The following is a 17,834-nucleotide window of genomic DNA, read 5'->3' on the forward strand; positions in this document are numbered from 1 at the left end:
TATTTTGGGACTCTAGCTTTAAATTTAGGGTAAAGGGGGTCATTTGTCTGCCTGACAGTAAGCCTGAATGGTTTAATTGTGAGAGATCAAAGGAAGGCTGAGATAGATAGTTTTACTGAGAGCTAGGTGCAAAGCTCTTGGAGACGATGGCAGCAGCCTCTTAGTTTAATGTGGAGACTCTGAGTCTCCCAAAGTCCCAGAAAGGTGTTGTAAGTATGGGATAGTAAACAGTTGTGCTGTAAATTTTCCATTTACTTTCTAAGATGAAAGGGAGTTGGAGTTAAGAACAGCTAGTTAGCCTTTCTGCCTAGATCCAAGGTTAATGTATTTCATGTTGCCATGGGGAAGAGAGCAGAGGAAGCCATTTTTGAGATCAAGTTACAAGCTTCCTTACAAAATGAACGAATACCATAGACAGCAGTTCTGTGTGGTGTGACGATCCAGGGAGTGTGAGTGTTTAAAGAGAACGCCAAACACCCAATCTTTAACTAAAGAATTAGGCCACAAGATTTCATGTTTTAAAATGAAAACAAACTTTATTGAATTTATTTTAAAAATTAAACAAGGCAAGCACTATTAACACTATAGTTTATAACTACATATGCTGTGAATTCTAGTTTTACTTTTACTCACCCCCACCCCACTCCAGGAGTTCCCTTATTTAACAAAATCTTGAAGGTTCATTCAGTTCTCGAGGGACCAATCCAAAGGTATGTCACAGCCCCCCCAGAATTTACTATTTCAGTCTGGCATTTAGACTTCTAGAGTGCTTTCTCTCTGAGGTTTACACTGCCTTCTTGCTCTGACTTTCATTGTAACCACAGCGGATGTTAATTGTTGTGTAAACCAAATCCCAGAGGCTCATGGGCCATATCCTTTTTTTGTATTCTGAAAAAGAGAAGAAAACGTACTGATCTCAACAGCAAAACGTCCAGTAATACTTTTGAGATTTTAAAAACTAAAAGTAAAAGTTTTATTAACAAGATTCAAATAAAACTTAAGCACACAAGATTTACAGTTACACAGTTAAAATTAGTCTCTCAAATATTCCCCGAAAAAGACCCAACTTGGTCAGACCCTCAAGTAAACACCTTCCAGGCAACACTCCCTTATATATGTTTAGCTATAAAAATCCAGTATTGTTACCTACGGCAAACTGCTGTAGCTTTAATAAAGGCATACCATCATAGCCCTCTTAAGCTCTCTCCCACTGCTGTGAAAATCCAAGACTTCAGAATAAAACTGCTTTCTGCACACCAGGCCTATTCTGGATTGACTGGATGGCTGATTCAAACTGCATCTTCTTCCAGCCTACACCTGTTTCCAGGAGAGCTTGCTCTCACAGCCAATAGTCCACAGCTACAGCTACCTTAAACTTTCTACAGTAACTCTAAAATACCTTTTCCCCCTTTCATCTCAGGTTCCATTGTTCTAACACCTCTTTGAAACTCAGATCCTTCCAAATCTTTCATGTCTCTGCTTTTGGGTCAATAAAATGTAATATACCCTCTTCTGTTTACCCATGGAACTCCGGTAAGATGCAAAAATGTCTCTTGTCACCTCTGACTTCCCTTTGATATTCAAATGAACTCTCAACTTATCTAAAAATGTAAATGTCAGATCCAACCTATTCACTTGTACCTCAAACCTAATGCCTCTATCCTTTCATGTCTTGAACCTCGCAGACAACCCGTCTCCTAGTAAATTCTCCCATTAAATCATTTACTCAGACACACAGCCTTCTTCATAGTAAAATAATATTCAAAAATAACATCCATTCTCACACTATGGACAGACAGACTGCTTTTTCCCAGTCTGCTCCCGTGGCTTTACAGCTTTTCTAAGCTAACTCTTCAGGCTGGCTGCTTTCTGCCACAAGGCCGAACTGTCTTTCATTGTGAGGGTTACTGGAGATTTCTCTCCCTAGCTCTGAGCTAGGCAAATCTTCGGTTTCTTTTCACGTCACGCATTCCAAGTAAACTGTAAGCTAAACAAGACCAAATCTTCAGCTGCCCTCTGTGAGAACCACCCAGATAAATTAAACAAAATAATCCTCTAATCCCCACAAGCCCACTTCCTTGACAATGTGGCATGCTTTTGGGAGGTTCCAAACAGAAATGCCAACTAATTATCTCAACTTTAAACTGTTGATTCTGAGACTCACATGAATAATTTAAATTTCTAATGAAGTCAGGGCAATTCTCCTCAGACTTCCTGGTTCCACCAAAAAAACCTTTTTTGACAAACTGTTTTTTTAAAATATAACTTTTAATTGTAGCAATTGGATTTTTTTTGATGTGGATAATTGGAAAAGCCTGATCAAGAAACTGGTAACCCTAATGTAAATGCAAATCAAAGAAGCCTGGATTAATTGCAGTTAAAAGGTAACCTGTGTTTATTAAATGAGGTCAGAGGCAGTAAAGGGAAAATCTAAACAATGAATGACCCACCGGTAAGCTTATGGTAGAGCCAGAAATCTACACTTAAATCGATAAAAGATTGAAATTATTTATGTAGTTTCCAGATGAAAAGAAGCTACATAAATAATTGCAATGTTTTATTGAATGAATTATGAACCTAGATACTCAGAACAATGGTCAGCAGAGGGAAGAGGCTGCTTGACTTTGTGAGCACAGCCAGCTGAAGGATGGAGGCAGCACTCTAAGGGGAAGAAGAATCATTGGAACAGGCTTTGCTGCAGGTGTCGGATTTAAGAACTTCATCAAATGCTGAGGAAAGCACCTGGAGACAGTCGCTCGAAGTTATGACTGGACAGAATGGGTATACGGAAACCCCACGGGAAGCTGGGAACTACTGTAGGCTGCTTGCTATAAGGACTGTAATTCTATGGAGAGTGTGATGGCTGATAAGTATAAAAGGGGAGCGTTCCTCTCTGTGGTTTGAAGTATAAGTCGCCTATAAAAAGAAAATAGTCTTTAATCAGTCATGCTTTTCGTCGTTTCTTACAGAGAGCATTTTAAACTGTGAAATCTGGATGTCATCCTTTCAGCTCTTAACTAGATGTTCAAATTTCTTTTTAAACCTTATCAGTCTCTATGGAGATTGGATGGGCCTATACTCGCTGGAGTTTAAAAGAATGAGAGTTGATCTTATTGAAACATATAAAATTCTTGAGGCTTTGACAGGGTGGATGCTGAGAATCTGTTATCCCCATTTGGAGAGTTTAGAACTGTGGGTCATACTTTCAGGACAAAGAGTTGGCCATTTTGGACTGAGATGAAGAGAGAGAACCCAGCCACCTGTGGTCAAAATTAGAATGCCTGTTAAAATGAAGGCCTCATTATAATATTTAAGTGAATAACCAGGACAAAGCAGCCCACTTGATCAGCACCCCCATCCGCCACATTCAACATCCACACTCTCCCTCACTGACATACAATGGCAGCAGTGTGTACCATCTACAAGATACACGCAGGAACTCAACAAGGCTCCTTCGACAGCACCTTCCAAACCCATGCTTTACCACCAAGGCCAAGGGCAGCAGACACATGGGAACACCACCACTGCAAGTTCCCCTTCAAGCTACTCACCATCCTGACTTGGAAATATATCGCCGTTCCTTCACCGTCACTGGGTCCCTGGAACTCCCTTCCCAGCAGCACTGTGGGTGTACCTACACCACATGGACTAGAGCGGTTCAAGAAGGCAGCTCACCACCACCTTCTCAAGGGCAATGGGGGATGGGCAAGAAATGCTGGCTTAGCCAGCAAAGCCCACGTCCTGTGGAAGAATAAATTCTAAAAGAACATTTCCTGCGAGCAGGTTAGTCGCCAGCACCCTCGTCCACCACCGAAACTGGAAGTGGGTGGTTCCGTTCCTGCGCTGTAATATTGTGTATTTTAGCCTCTGAGACAACTCTAACTGGACCCCAACCCAGCCATTAAGATTCAGCCCTATGTTGCACCCCCATCTATCATCTGAGCTATGAGTGTGGGTTGGGGGAGTGAGTGAGCCTGTGGACTCTGTCCAGGTTTCAAGTACCACAACAAACACACTCCTGAATCACTGAGCTATCAGAGGACCTCAGGTACTAACATAAAAACAAAAAAACTGCAGATGCTGGAAATCCAAAACAAAAACAGAATTACCTGGAAAAACTCAGCAGGTCTGGCAGCATCAGCGGAGAAGAAAAGAGTTCTAGTTCTGTCGAAGGGTCATGAGGACTCGAAACGTCAACTCTTTTCTTCTCCGCCGATGCTGCCAGACCTGCTGAGTTTTTCCAGGTAATTCTGTTTTTGTTTTGGACCTCAGGTACTACTTCAGTTGGAATTTATTTTAGTTAGTGAGCTGTGTGAGCTTGTTGAATGTCTGCTGATTTTTTTTTAGCTTTTTTTCCCACCTTGCTATTGGTTTCCTTCCACAGGTGCAGCTAAAAAACGAAGAGGGCCGGAGCTTTGCAATGAAGATTCTGAAGAAACATCACATAGTGGAGATGCGGCAGCAGGAGCACATTCGCTCAGAGAAGCAGATCATGCAAGAGGCTCACTGTGACTTCATAGTCAGGTACATCTACTCTCTCAGCACAACCCTCCATGGTGTTGTGTGGTGGGAGGCTTGAGACTTCATCCCAGCCATCTCCCCCTTCATCTTCTGAGGGGATTCACTGCCAGTATCATTTTCCATAAACATCCGCCCCAAGTGGACGTTTGGTGGTGTTGAGAAATAGATAAATAAGTAGGATTCACAACGGTCCCGTACAGCAGTGTATCTTCAATGCAACAAGGGAACCTGTGATGTTTGATCTATTTAAGATAGTGTATGAACCAGCACGTGTGTGTGTGTGTGCTTTCCAGGTTGTACAGGACATTCCGAGACCATAAGTACCTTTATATGCTGATGGAAGCCTGCCTTGGAGGTGAACTGTGGACCATCCTGAGAGACAGGTAAATGACATTTACAGCGATTCCCATCACTCTGCGATCAAAGGGCAGGAGTGATCTGAAAGCACTTGTGCTCCTACATCAGCTCCCAGTTCAGAGGGTGGCACACTCCTCTGAGTCAGGCAGTTGTGTGTTTGAGACCTTTTCCATAGACTTCAGCAGAGGGTCTAAGCTGACACTCTCAGAAGGAGTGCTACACTGTCTTTCAGATAAGATGTTAAACCAAGGCCTCGTCTGCCCTTTCGGGTGGCTGTGAACAATCCTATGACACTGTTTGACAAAACAGTAGGGGAGTTATCCCCAGAGTCACGGCCAACATTTATTCCTCACCCGAAATCCCAGAGATTGGATTTCCAGCATCCGCAGTTTTTTGCTTTTATCCCAGAGATTATCTGTTTGTTATTACGGTTTGTGGGATATATAAGTACTAATTGGCTGCCGCGTTTCCTACAACAGTAAGCATATTTCTAAAAGTACATTTAATAGACTGTAAAGCACTAAGCGACATACTGAGGTAGTGAAAGATGTCACAGAAATGTTTTTCTTTCTCCATCTTATATCCCTGTAACTCATGAGAAGTGCTTGACCCTGACCCCTCTCCAGGGTGATATTTTGCCTGTACTGAAGTGAATGCCACCCCCCCAGTGCTCTTTGCCCAGCACCTTGTTGGGGTTGTTGCTATTCAGTTTAGTTTTTTTTTTAGTCGACACTTATTAAGGAATTTAAACGCCTTCCGACAGAAAGAGTTGGAGGAGTTTTGTCTGTTCCAGCAACCACCCATTACCAGAGATGGCGTTGCTGAGAGTCGAGGGTTAGAGAGATGGAAGCTGGATTTTGAACTCTGTTGTAGCCTCTTTGCTCCCTGTGCTTTTTACATTCTGATTTCAGATGCCTCAAATCTGGTTTGATGAGGGACCTTTCATCACCAGTCATATGGCTATAAAATGTGCTTACCCAGAGAATGCCCTCCAGTCTATATAATCTTGTTGCGTAGTGCAGGCTTCTATTTGTATGAGTATAGAATAATAAGGGGTGATTTAATTGAAGTGTTGAGGTGATTAAATGATTTGATAAGTTAGACTATTTCCAATGGTGGGCGAGTCCAAAACAAGGGGGCAGAACCCTAATATTAGAGCCAAGCCATTCAGGGGCGATGTCAGTAAGCACTTCCTCGCACAAAAGGTAGTGGAAATCTGGAACTCTCTCCATCAAAAAGCTGTTGAGGCTGGGAGTCAATTGAGAATTCAAATTAAGATTGATAGATTCTTGTTGGATAAGGGTATGAAGGGTTAGGGAACCAAGGTGGGCAAATGGAGTCAAGATATAGGTTCCAAATCCAGTCCGTTGATCTCTTGAACGCCAACCCTACTGTCTTCCCCATGACGATGTCTGACGTTTTTGAATAAACGTGGCCTGGCCTCGCCAGTCCGGTCCTGGTTATTGGCCTCTGCAGAGCTACTCCCTAACATCAGTCTGAAAGTTTCCCTTCATACTCGGGTAAGGACAGTGTTGTGGTTTGGCTGTGATCTCCCTCAGCTGACTTTTCTAACACTGAGTGAAACAGTATCAGTCATGAACTTTAGAAAGTAGACTTTCTGGCCTCTTGTGCATCCTTGATTTTAATCACTCCACCATTGGTGGCAGTGCTTGCAGCTGCTTGGTCCTAAGCTCTGGAATTCCCTCCTTAAATCTCTCTGCATCTCCTCATCTAAAGTACTCCTTAAAGCCCATTCTTTGACCAAGTTTTTGGACAATTACCCTAATGTGTCCTCTGGTGGCTCAGTGTCAAATTTTGATTGATAACTGCCCTGCTAAACACCATGGGACATTTTGTTATGTTAATATAAATACAAATTATAGGCAGACAGAATTAAAGCTGCCCCACTCCAGGAATTTCCTCTGGCTTTAATGTGAGAGCCTGGGGCTTGGTCGCTGACCACTGAAGGGTCTGAGCTGAGATTTTTCTTTTGTACACTCAATCGTAGGGGCTCATTTGATGATGCCACAACTCGGTTCTACACTGCCTGCGTGCTGGAGGCCTTTGCATATTTACATAGCAAAGGGGTCATTTACAGAGACCTCAAGCCGGAGAACATCATCCTCAACCACAGAGGTTATGCCAAGCTGGTAAGCAGTGCTAGTTGGGCAGGGGCTGGTATGGGGGTATAGGATACAGTGCTGGAAAAGCCTTTGCCTTTCACCTTGTCCAACAGGTGTGCGGTACTTGCTACCTGTACAGACACAAACAATGTCTGTAAAGTGGATAAGCAAACTAGCCAGGGCACTGTGGTACAGGAGACCATTTGAGTGGGGTAGTGAAAAGCACTGTGGAAGCAATAGGAGGCAATTCAGTCGGCGGTGGGGGGGGGTGGGGTGGCGGTTAGATGCTGTTCTCTGCAGTCATGACTGGAAGCCCTAAAGGTTGTGTTTTCTGCTCAGTGCCAGGGTTAAGGATATCTCCTCACAGCTGGAAAAGAACTTGGAGTAGGAAGGGAGAGGATCTAGTTGTCATGGCCCATGGAGGAAGTAATGCCAAAGGTAGAACCTGGAAATGAGGTTTTGCTGAGAGTTTGAAGCGTGAGGTTCCAAATTGTAATGTTGCCAAGAAGCGAAGTAAACCTGCAAAGAATAATCAAAAAGTTGAGAAAGGGGGAGAAAACATAATATGACAGCAAACTAACCAGAACAAGCAAGGTTAAACAAATCTGTCAGAGTTTTCTGAGGTTGTAACCAGCAGAGTGGATAAGGTGGATGTCAAGTTGCATTTTCAAAAGGCATTTGATATGGTGCAACACAAAAGTTTGCTACACAAGAGTTCATGGAGTTAGGGATAATATATTAGCATAGATTGAGGATTGGTTAAAGGACAGAAAACAAGAAGTAGGAATAAACAGCTCATTTTCAGGTTGGTTATGATTCGAATGCCACAGGATCAATGCTGGAACCTCAGCTATTTACAGTCTGTAGCAATGACTTGCAGAAAATTAAAGCTCATGGTGTAAGGGGTAACATATTGGCATGGATGGAAGATTGGCTAGCTAACCGGAAGCAGAGAGTAGGCATAAATGGTTCTTTTTCTGGTTGGCAAGACTTAACGAGTGGTGTGCCACAGGGATCAGTGCTGGAGCCTCAGCTTTTTACTACTTATATAAATGACTTGGATGAAGGGACCGAGGGAATGGTTGCTAAATTTGCTGATGGCACAAAGGTAGGTAGGAAAGTAAATTGTGAAGAGTACGTAAGGAGGCTACAAAGTGACAGGTAGGTTAAGTGAGTGGGCAAGGATCTGTGAAATTGTCCATTTTGGCAGGAAGAATAAATGGTAAGAGATTGCAGAGCTCTGAGATTCAGAGGGATCTGGGTGTCGTAGTGCATGAATCACAAAAGGTTTGTATGCAAGTTCAGCAGGTAATTAGGAAAGTTAATAGAATATTATCATTTACTGTGAGGGGAATTGAATACAAAAGTATGGAGGTAATGCTTCAGTTATACAGGGTATTGGTGAGACCACATCTGGAGTATTGTGTAGCGTACTGGTCTCATTTAAATAAAGATGTAAATGCCTTAGAGCAGTTCAGAGAAGGTTTACTAGACTGACATCAGGAATGGGTGGGTTGTCTTGTGAGGAAAGGCTGGACAGGTTAGGCTTGTATCCGCTGGAATTTAGAAGAGTAAGAGGTGACTATTGAAACCTTTAAGATCTTGAGGGGTTTTGACAAGCTGGATGTGGAGAGGATATTTCCTCTTGTGGGAGAATCTAGAACTAGCGGTCACTGTTTACAAATGAGGGAACACTCATTTAAGACAGAGATGAAGAAAATTTATTTCTTTGAGGGTCGTGAGTCTCCCTCTTCCTGAAAAGGCGGTGGAAGCAGAGTCTTTGAATATTTTTAAGGCAGAGCGAGATAGATTCTTGATTACCAAAGGGGGTGAAAGGTTATCAGGGGGTAGGCAGGAATGTGGGGTTGAGGTTACATTCAGATCAGCCATGATCTTATTGAATGGGGGACCAGGCTTGAGTGGCCTCACTCCTGCTCCTAATTTGTATCTTCACATGATTTAGATGAAGGGACAGAAGTAACATTTGCTGATGACACAAAGCTAGGTGGGAAAGTAAGGTGTGAAGAGGACATAATGTGTCTGCAAAGGGAAATGGACAAGTTAAGTGGTAGCATATTGTGGGGAAAGATGAAGGATTCACTTTGGTAGAAAGAATAGAAGAGTGTTAAATGTGAAGAAACTATTAAGTGTCAGCATTTGGAGGGATTTAGGTGTACTTGTTAAAGCAGGTACAGCAAGAAGGTAAATGGTATTTTGGCCAAGGGGATGGAAGCATAAGAATAAGCTGTCTTCCTTAACAGGGCTTTGCTGAGACCACATCTTGAGTACTGTGTACAGTGTCAGTTCCCATGGCCAAGGAAGGATATATACTTTCCTTGGAAGGCTTTCAACGAAGGTTCACTAGATTGATTCCTGGGATGCGAGGGTTGTCATACAAAGAGAAATTGGTAGAATGGGCTTATTCGCTCTTAAGTTTAGAGGAATGAGAGGTGATCTCATTGAATTATATGAGAGTCTGTGGGGAATTGATGAGGTAGATGCAAAGAGGCTATTTCCTCTGGCTGCAGAGTCTAGACAAAAGGGTTACAGTCTCAGGCTGGGAGGTTGGCCCTTCTGGACTGAGATTGGGAGAAATTTCTTCATTCAGCAATGTGGCTTTGACTGTTCCAGCAATGCTGATATCACTAATATCGATCTATCACTAATATCTTTAAATGTAATTACTTTTTAAGCAAAATTGTATGACTGTTGTGTAAGATAAATTAAAACCTTTTTGTTTGGATGTGTAGATAATCTGCTTAGCCATAATAATTGAGGGTAATTTTCTTGTACAATCACTTAGACAATGGAGGTGCACACTAGGCAAGAAAAACTGAGCATTGAGGTTGCTTATTGAGGATATACTTTGGAGCGTGTGTGAGAGAGGGGAAAATTAAGTACTGCAGGTGGTGGAAATCTGAAATAAAAGCAGAATATGCTGGAAACACTCAGCAGGTCAAGCAGCATCTGAGAGAGAAACAGAATTAACATTTCAGGTCAATGATGTTTCATCAGAGCTGGAAAATGTTAGATATATGTCAACTTTTAAGCAGTCAGGGAGATGGGAAGGGAGACCAAGTGCAGCTTTATGGAACACCTTTATTCAGTCCCCAAGCCTGACTCTGAGCTGCCAGACATTTGATATTTTAATTCTGAGCCACAGTCCCACTCTGTCTTTGATCTCCTATAATGTTCCAATAAAGCTAACTGGAAGCTCAAGGGACAGCACCTCATCTTCTGGATTCAACATTGAGTTCAACAATTTCAGGTCGTAACAACTGTCGTTTTCTGTTGTTCCCAGTTACACCTCCTGCAGACCCATCTTTTGTTCCTTTTGCCTTAGACCATCAACATTTTCCTCATTTAAGCTCTTCTGTCTTCCACCCCATCTCAGGCCTTCCCTTATTGTTCATTCCACCCATCCTCTTTTGCTGGCTCTGTACTTCTTTAAAACCATCACATCTCCAATATTTCCCCGTTCTGATGAAAGATCACAGACTGAAACGTTAACTTGGTTTATCTCTCTGCAGAGTTGCTGCCAGACCTGCCAAGTATTTACAGCATTATCAATTTTGATTTCAAAGGGAGAGGGTGCACCATCCTAGGTCAGCCAATTTAAGAGACTGGGAACTCACTGTGTTAGAATCACCTGTCAGACTGCTGCAAGTAAGACACAATCTTGAATGCACATGTGCCTACACAGATATATGCATGTGCGCGAAACACACACACAGGAGCACATTGTCTTCTGTGTCAGGTGATGTGTCCAGAAATGCTTTGGGTTAAAATGGGCAGGATGGTTTGTGCAGTGCAGCATTGCCACAGATGGTACCCAGGAGTTAATGGATGTCGTTGGCACAATTTAGGTGGATTTTGGTTTTGCTAAGAAGATTGGATTTGGGAAGAAGACCTGGACATTCTGTGGGACTCCTGAATATGTAGCTCCTGAGATCATCCTAAACAAAGGTCACGACAGCTCTGCAGATTACTGGTCCTTGGGGATCCTAATGTACGAGCTCCTGACGGGCAGGTAAGCAGCTGTGGGGAAGCTTTTTAAAATTCAGTTTGAACAACAGCCCTCTTACCCAGCCACGACCACGGGTGTGACTGCTCTCTATCTCTGCCATTCTTCCCCTCCCCTACTGACCTCGGATGAGTCAGTGCCTTCTCACCCAGCGTCACTTTGTGGCCCTAGCCAGTGCCTATTAGGTGGCAATTCGACCAGGAGGGCTCTGAACCTGATCTGGTCTTCATTTAAGGTCTACACAAGGGAACTTGTAGGAGGAAGAGGATTTATTGGCTAGTGATCAAGAGTAGAATCTCTGGCTAATTTTTCGTATGTCTAATCCTGGGGCACTCTGACGTTCCAAGCTGAGATCAGCACAAGTCTGGGTATTGAACCGGTTCCACGTGAGGTATTGCCATTGCCACAAGGTGATTGTCTCAACTGAAGAGAAAAGCATTTGTTGGTGCTGTGTGCTTGGACTGTGTTAATCATCAGTATGGGGTGTCTCCCACATGATGGGACACCATTGTCAAACACTTGCTGCTTTGTGCTTTTAGCTTGGAAAGTGTGGAGACAGGCAGTATTTAGAGAGAGGCTGGGGATGCTTTCTATTTGTTGCTTATTTTTATGAATTTGGCACCATATTCTTTTCACAGTTCTTCTCCCCAGCTCTCCTTAAGGTGACAAAACGCTGCTGGAGACTACGGAGCCTCAAAGAGCATTAGAGCTGAGTTTGACCCTATGCCATACCACGTGTTTGTTTCTGTAGGAATCCCCAGTTCAGTGACCCACTAGATCACTGAGGGATACCAAATCACCTTTGTCTCAGACTACTCCCAGCCTGGGATAGATCAGCCCTACTCGTGGGTATTGCAATTGGCTTTTCACCCAGGCTATAATCAGATCCAGCACACAAGGAGGCCATCTCCCTTGCTGTTTCCCCAGAGCCCTGCAAAGTTCTCCTTTTCAAATGGAATTATTGCCTGCTGTGACTGGGTGTCCTGTACGAGTCTGAAGAGGTAGAGTCTGTTGTAAGCAAAACACCACCAGCCTGGTAAAGCTCGTTCTTCAGTCAGATGAGACGGTTTACACACACTGTGGAGCAGCCAGAGAAGGCAATGTCAGATTATTCTTTGTCATTTCTCCACAGCCCTCCATTCTCTGGCTCTGACCCTATGCAAACGTACAACATAATCCTGAGAGGAATTGATATGATCGAGTTCCCAAAGAAAATCACCAAAAACGCAGGCACCCTCATCAAAAAGCTGTGCAGGTGAGTGGGGATTATCTCTCAAGTGGCGGTGTGGTGAGAGCAGAGAAGTAGTCCACACACCACTGGCGTGTTCAAATCCAACCAGGGCCAGTTGTGAAAATGAATTCTGGGGCTGTGGCAGAGAAATAGCCACGATAGCTGTTAGGTTGTTGTGAAGACTCAAACTTAATATTCACGAAAGGAGAGTTCCACTCAAACCCAGCCCATGTGATTGACTCCAGATGCCCTGACAGATGAGTGAACCAGACACTCGTACTCTGCTGCTATTAATGCAGTATGGAATTTAACCTCTGGTTGAGTTTTTAGATGTTATGGGCGTGAAAGCACACAAAAACAATGATTGAGATAATGACCGGATTGTTTTTTTTTGAAAAAGTTATATCGGTTGAGGGAGAATTCCCCTTCCCTTAGTCACATAGTGTTGTTTGGATATCTTTTGTCCATCTGAAGGAGTTTCAGCTAAGATTTTGTGCTCCAGACTCTGGAGTGGGCCAACTTTTTGACTCAGATGTGAGTGCGCTACCCACTGAGACAATAACTGATGAATGTGTTCACATTGCACTGAAAGAGCACAGAGGAACCTAAATCCAAGGTGGTTTCATGCACTTTGCCAGAAAAACTATCAAGATTCAGCAGACAGTATCAATTCAATGCAGTTACACAAGGTGTTCCAAAGAAAAGTCATACTGGTATGAATGTTAACTCCTATTTCTCTCTCTACAGATTCTGCCAGACCTGCTGAGTTTCTCCCAGCAGCCACAGTATTTTGCTTTTATTAAAATCAGGAGGATAATAGTGAATTAATTAATTCATGTTCCTTCATCAATTGGCTCACAATAGAGCTGAATTTCTTGTAAAGGTTCTGTGCACGACACACACTTACACACAAAGCAATGCTGCACCGAACTGACCAAATCAAGATTATTTCAATGAGTAGAGTGACACTGTGGAGCTAAACAAAGCTGCAAATTGCTGAGCCTGTTTGTGGTCTTGCAGTAGTAACAGTAACCCTTTGTACTGCTCTTCCATCCTGTGCTGTGTGGTCTGTCATTGCTCTATTTTGGTCACTCTTAACAGGGACAACCCTTCTGAGCGACTGGGCAACCAAAAAAATGGAGTTAAGGACATCCAGAAGCACAAGTGAGTGGTGTGTAAACAGTTATATGGGAACTATGGGACTGCTTGGAAAAAGAGGGAGCTGGAACCTAGTGTGTGAATGCATGGCTCACTGATTGCAGTATGAAAGGTTAAGGAGCCAGGGAGAAGGTTAGTCATCTCTAGAAAACTCCCAGTGCATTGTATTAGTGATTATGGGAACAGTAGTGAATATGTGGCTGGAGAACCAGTGCAGCCTTCCTGGGTTACACCAAAGTGTTGAGTCCCAATGTTCCTGTGAAGGTGATGTAGCACTGTCAGTAGGCAACACAATGAAATAATAAACAGAAAGGATCACGTGCAGGAAAATGGAGAGGTGACACATACTGTGTCAATAATAGCAACCTTACCTGGCTGAAAGAAGGGGAGGTTGAGAACTTAATGTTCCTGATTACAAGGTATTCAGGAACGAGAGGAAAGTAACCATAATAGCACCAAAAAAAGGGATGGATTGGAATCAAAAACTGGAAAGCAAGTCAGTAGTTAATGGAAGGCCTTCAACGAGACTTTTATGTACAAGAGTCCTTCCTTTCTCCCTCATAGGAGTGTGGTGCTAGAACACTGTTTTTCCAGACTAGAGATACTTTGGGACCATTGAGGAGGAAAATCAATAGAAATGCTATGCAGGAGTTTGCTTACCTACTGATTTAGTCACTGAGCAGGTTACTTGTATTTTCTCTGTAGGTGGTTTGAAGGCTTTAACTTTGAAGGGTTGAGAAAAGGAACACTTACTCCACCCATAGTTCCAAATGTAAGTATAGGGAGGGATGGGGGAAGGGGGGATGGATTCTCCTGTGGTCACTGTGTGGTATCTGCAGTACAAGCACAACAGGCCCTGTCCAGGTTGGTGTGGGAGGGTTGCCAGGGGAGTGGAGGTGTATGCACGCACAGTCTGCATGGTGCACCTTGTACCTGAGTTCCAACTGCTACACCCACTGACATTGTACTCACCTCAATCATGATTCCCCAGGTAACAGCACTAGAACCATAGGGGAATCAAATTAGTAGCCTCCAGTACCCCAGCCAAGGCCTGAGCTGTAGACCGAGAATTGAGGCTGAGTGCATCAGTTTTCATTTGATTCCATTTCTGCTGTTTACTGTCATAACCATGTTAAAGGCACTGACTCAATGCAACTTAGAAACTGTGTTTCTCCACTCCAGGTGACTGGACCTCTGGATACTAGCAATTTTGACACCTTCCCAGAGGATGCAGAGGAGGAAGCTCCGGATGAGGAGTCCGGATGGGATGTTGATTTTTAGTTCTTCCAAGTTGCTGCAGATGAGAGAAAGCAAGAAGCACCAAATAAGAACTGGTCCAGGAAGTGTAGCCACAAGACAGGGATGCTGCACTACTAACACAGGAGCTAAAAGTATTCATTTTATACAATAGAGATTACAATGCAGACATTGGATAGATGTGAATTAAACCCATTCCAGCATAGTATTTCTCCATATTAAACACACAAACACACACCCGCTACCTTTTAAGTGTAAGATGACCCCATTTCACAGATGGGAAACTCAGATGAGAGTCTGGGTGCTTTTTTCAGGGCCACACTCTGAATAAAAATGCCCTCGTTTGAGATAGACAGTGGCAGGATGGTCTCCAGTCTATGGTAATCATGCTGAAGCTATACCAGGAAGGTAAAGGCATTGCAACCTCTGCATCTTGTCACCTCCACAGTGCGCTGGAAGGTGACAGACTATTGCAAAAGTCCATGCTCACAACAGAAAAACTGGTAGAGCTTTGCAAGCACTCGCAACGCTGAGATCGCTTTGGAGCAATGTGCTGGCTGTAACCTCCGCCCATCACTGGCATCAGAAAAGTACGCCAACAAATCCATACAAAAGGAGCTCAACCGCTTCGAGTCTGTGCCTACATTTTCCTGCAGATACCCATTTATCCCATTTCCTTGCACTTTCCTTGTGAGCCTGTAATTTTTTTTTTCTCTTCTGGTGCTTATCTAATTCCTTTTTGAAACTTACTGCCCTTTAAGGCAATGCATCTCAGATTTCAACTTGCTGCATTAAAGGGTTTTCCTTTAGTTGCCTCAGGTTCTTTGGCCAATCACCTTAAATCTGTCCCCTCTGGTTACTGATCCTTCTGTCATTGGGAACAGTTTGTACAGCATTTAACACTATCAAATCTTCTTTTAACTGCTTCTCTATTATTTCCCTAACTGAAGTTTCTAATCCCTCTCATAAATTACCTCTACAACCTTTCTAAAGTGTGATGCCCATAACTGAACACAATACTCAGGCTGAGGCCATACCAATGTTTTATAAAGGTTTAACATAACTTCCTTGCTTTTGTACTCTATTCCTGTAATAATAAAGGCAAGGATCCTATACGTTTTTTCAACAAACTTCTCAGCTTGTACGACCATCTTCAAACAATTGTGTACAATCATGCCCGGGTCTCTGTGTTCCTGAATCCTCTTTACATTGTACCATTTAATTAACGTTGCCTCTCTTCATCCTCCTGCCAAAGTGAATCAATTCACACTGCAGCCCATTTTACCAGTCTATGTTAAACCAGTGAAGAGGACAAAGTGGCAAATGGCTGAGTACCTCAGGGCACAGACTCTAATAATCCGAGAGAAATAATGCTCTGGGATTCTTAAGCAGACGTGGGGTTGGAAGCCAGAAAGAAAAAAAAAACTAGAAGTCTAATTAAGAGGAATTTGCACAACACCCCCCTCAACTCATCCCGACTCCCCAAAACCTGCCCACCATCTACAAGGCACAAGTCAGGAGTGTGATGGAATGCTCTGCACTTGCCTGGATGAGTGCAGCTCCAACAACACAAGCTCGACACCATCCAGGGCAAGGCTGCCCACTTGATCGGCAACGCATCCAATACATTAAACATTCACTCCCTCCACCACCAGTGCACAGAGGTAAGTGTGTACCATCTCCAAGATGCAGTACAGCAACTGATCAAGGCTCCTTCAACAGCCCCTTCCAAACCCACAGCCTCTTGGGAGGGGATGAATTACAACAGCTAAATAAAGTGGAGCAAACTGGCTGTATCCAGAAGAATGCAGCAGAGTATAACAAGTGAAGGGAGAAGTGCAGAGGAGCTGGACAAGAGATGAAGGCAAGCAGGGGTAGATGGAGATCAGAGAAAGGTGTGCAGAGGAAGGCACACATGCACTGTTACATTGGGTACACTTCAGTTTCCATAGAGCCAGGCACTACAGTGACAGTGTGTCACTGAGATCATACAGAGCTACAAACAATTGTACCCCATTCTGATACCCAATTCTAGCCCTCAGGATAATTCAGAAAACTCTGATTTAACATGACCTTAAAAGTGTTTGACAAATAAAACAATTTCATAGACTAGCACCATGGGAACATTGAGCTCCTCAAGCTTCTTCCGACATTCAACAACACCATGACTGATCTGTGTCCTAACTCTGTTACCCACCTTTGCCCCGTATCCCTTAATAACTTTGGATTTTAAAAAATCCATCAACCTCAGATGTAAAATTGACAATCGACCAAGTATCAATGACTGTTTGCAGAAAAGAATTCTAAACAACTACACTATGTAAAAGTGTTTCCTAATTTCACTCCTGAAATGCCTGACTCCAATTTTTAGACTGTGTCCTCTAGTACTAGACTTCACAAGCAGCAAAAATAGGTTCTCCCTTTTTTACCCTCTGTTCCCCCTAAGATCTTGAAAACATTAACCTTCCATATTCCAGGGAATGAAATACTTGTTGGTGTCAACTGTCCTCCTGATTTAATCCTTGGTGTTGAGGTATTGTTCTGGTAAACGTACACTGAACTCCCTCCAGTATATCCTTCCTACACTGTTTATAATGCCACATTATCTTTGTGTGATCGCTAAATTTAAGTATGTAGCTTTCTATCCCATCATCGATAAATATGAATAGTTGAGTCCCCGCCACAGCTCCCTGTGGGACACCACTGGTTACATCCCACCAATTAGAGTTCCTACCCATTATCCCTATTCTCTGTCTCCTGTCACTCAGGTAATTTCCAAACCGACTCAATACTCTGTCTTCAATCCCATGAGATTCAACTTTAGCAAAGTCTCTCCTGAGGGACTAAAATGAATGCCCTCTGGACATCCATATAAATAGTATCCCTGGACATGCTCCTGCCAGTACTTAAGTCAAAAAAATTCAACCAGCTTCGTCAGACTTTTTTTCCATTCCAAATACATGTTGGCTCTCTCTCTGATCAGCTTAAAGTTTTCAAGCTGTTCAGTCGCTCTCTCTGTAATTATAGACTCTAGTAATTTACCAGGCCTGATTTATTCACAAGTGCTGTTACAAACAGTGCTATGTTCCAAGTATGTGATCTGCAGCCTTTTAGCATGCTTGTCACAGCCAGGACTACAAATTGCTTCTGTGGCAAGATTTTC

At 43.2% G+C, this 17,834-nt stretch overlaps 1 protein-coding gene across 1 annotated transcript in view; it reads left to right on the forward strand.

Moving 5' to 3' along the window:
- Positions 1 to 14,695, forward strand: part of LOC121290145 (cGMP-dependent protein kinase 1-like) — a 79,694-nt gene extending 64,999 nt beyond the window's left edge. The window contains exons 11-18 of the mRNA XM_041210371.1: positions 4,385 to 4,524; positions 4,815 to 4,904; positions 6,887 to 7,028; positions 10,868 to 11,031; positions 12,158 to 12,280; positions 13,358 to 13,420; positions 14,120 to 14,186; positions 14,597 to 14,695. Of these exons, the coding sequence (XP_041066305.1) occupies positions 4,385 to 4,524; positions 4,815 to 4,904; positions 6,887 to 7,028; positions 10,868 to 11,031; positions 12,158 to 12,280; positions 13,358 to 13,420; positions 14,120 to 14,186; positions 14,597 to 14,695 (888 nt within the window). The remainder of the gene's footprint in view (positions 1 to 4,384; positions 4,525 to 4,814; positions 4,905 to 6,886; positions 7,029 to 10,867; positions 11,032 to 12,157; positions 12,281 to 13,357; positions 13,421 to 14,119; positions 14,187 to 14,596) is intronic.
- The last annotated feature ends 3,139 nt before the right edge of the window (positions 14,696 to 17,834 follow it).

Source organism: Carcharodon carcharias, chromosome 17 (genome assembly GCF_017639515.1).
Source record: "Carcharodon carcharias isolate sCarCar2 chromosome 17, sCarCar2.pri, whole genome shotgun sequence".
Lineage (NCBI taxonomy): Eukaryota > Metazoa > Chordata > Chondrichthyes > Lamniformes > Lamnidae > Carcharodon > Carcharodon carcharias.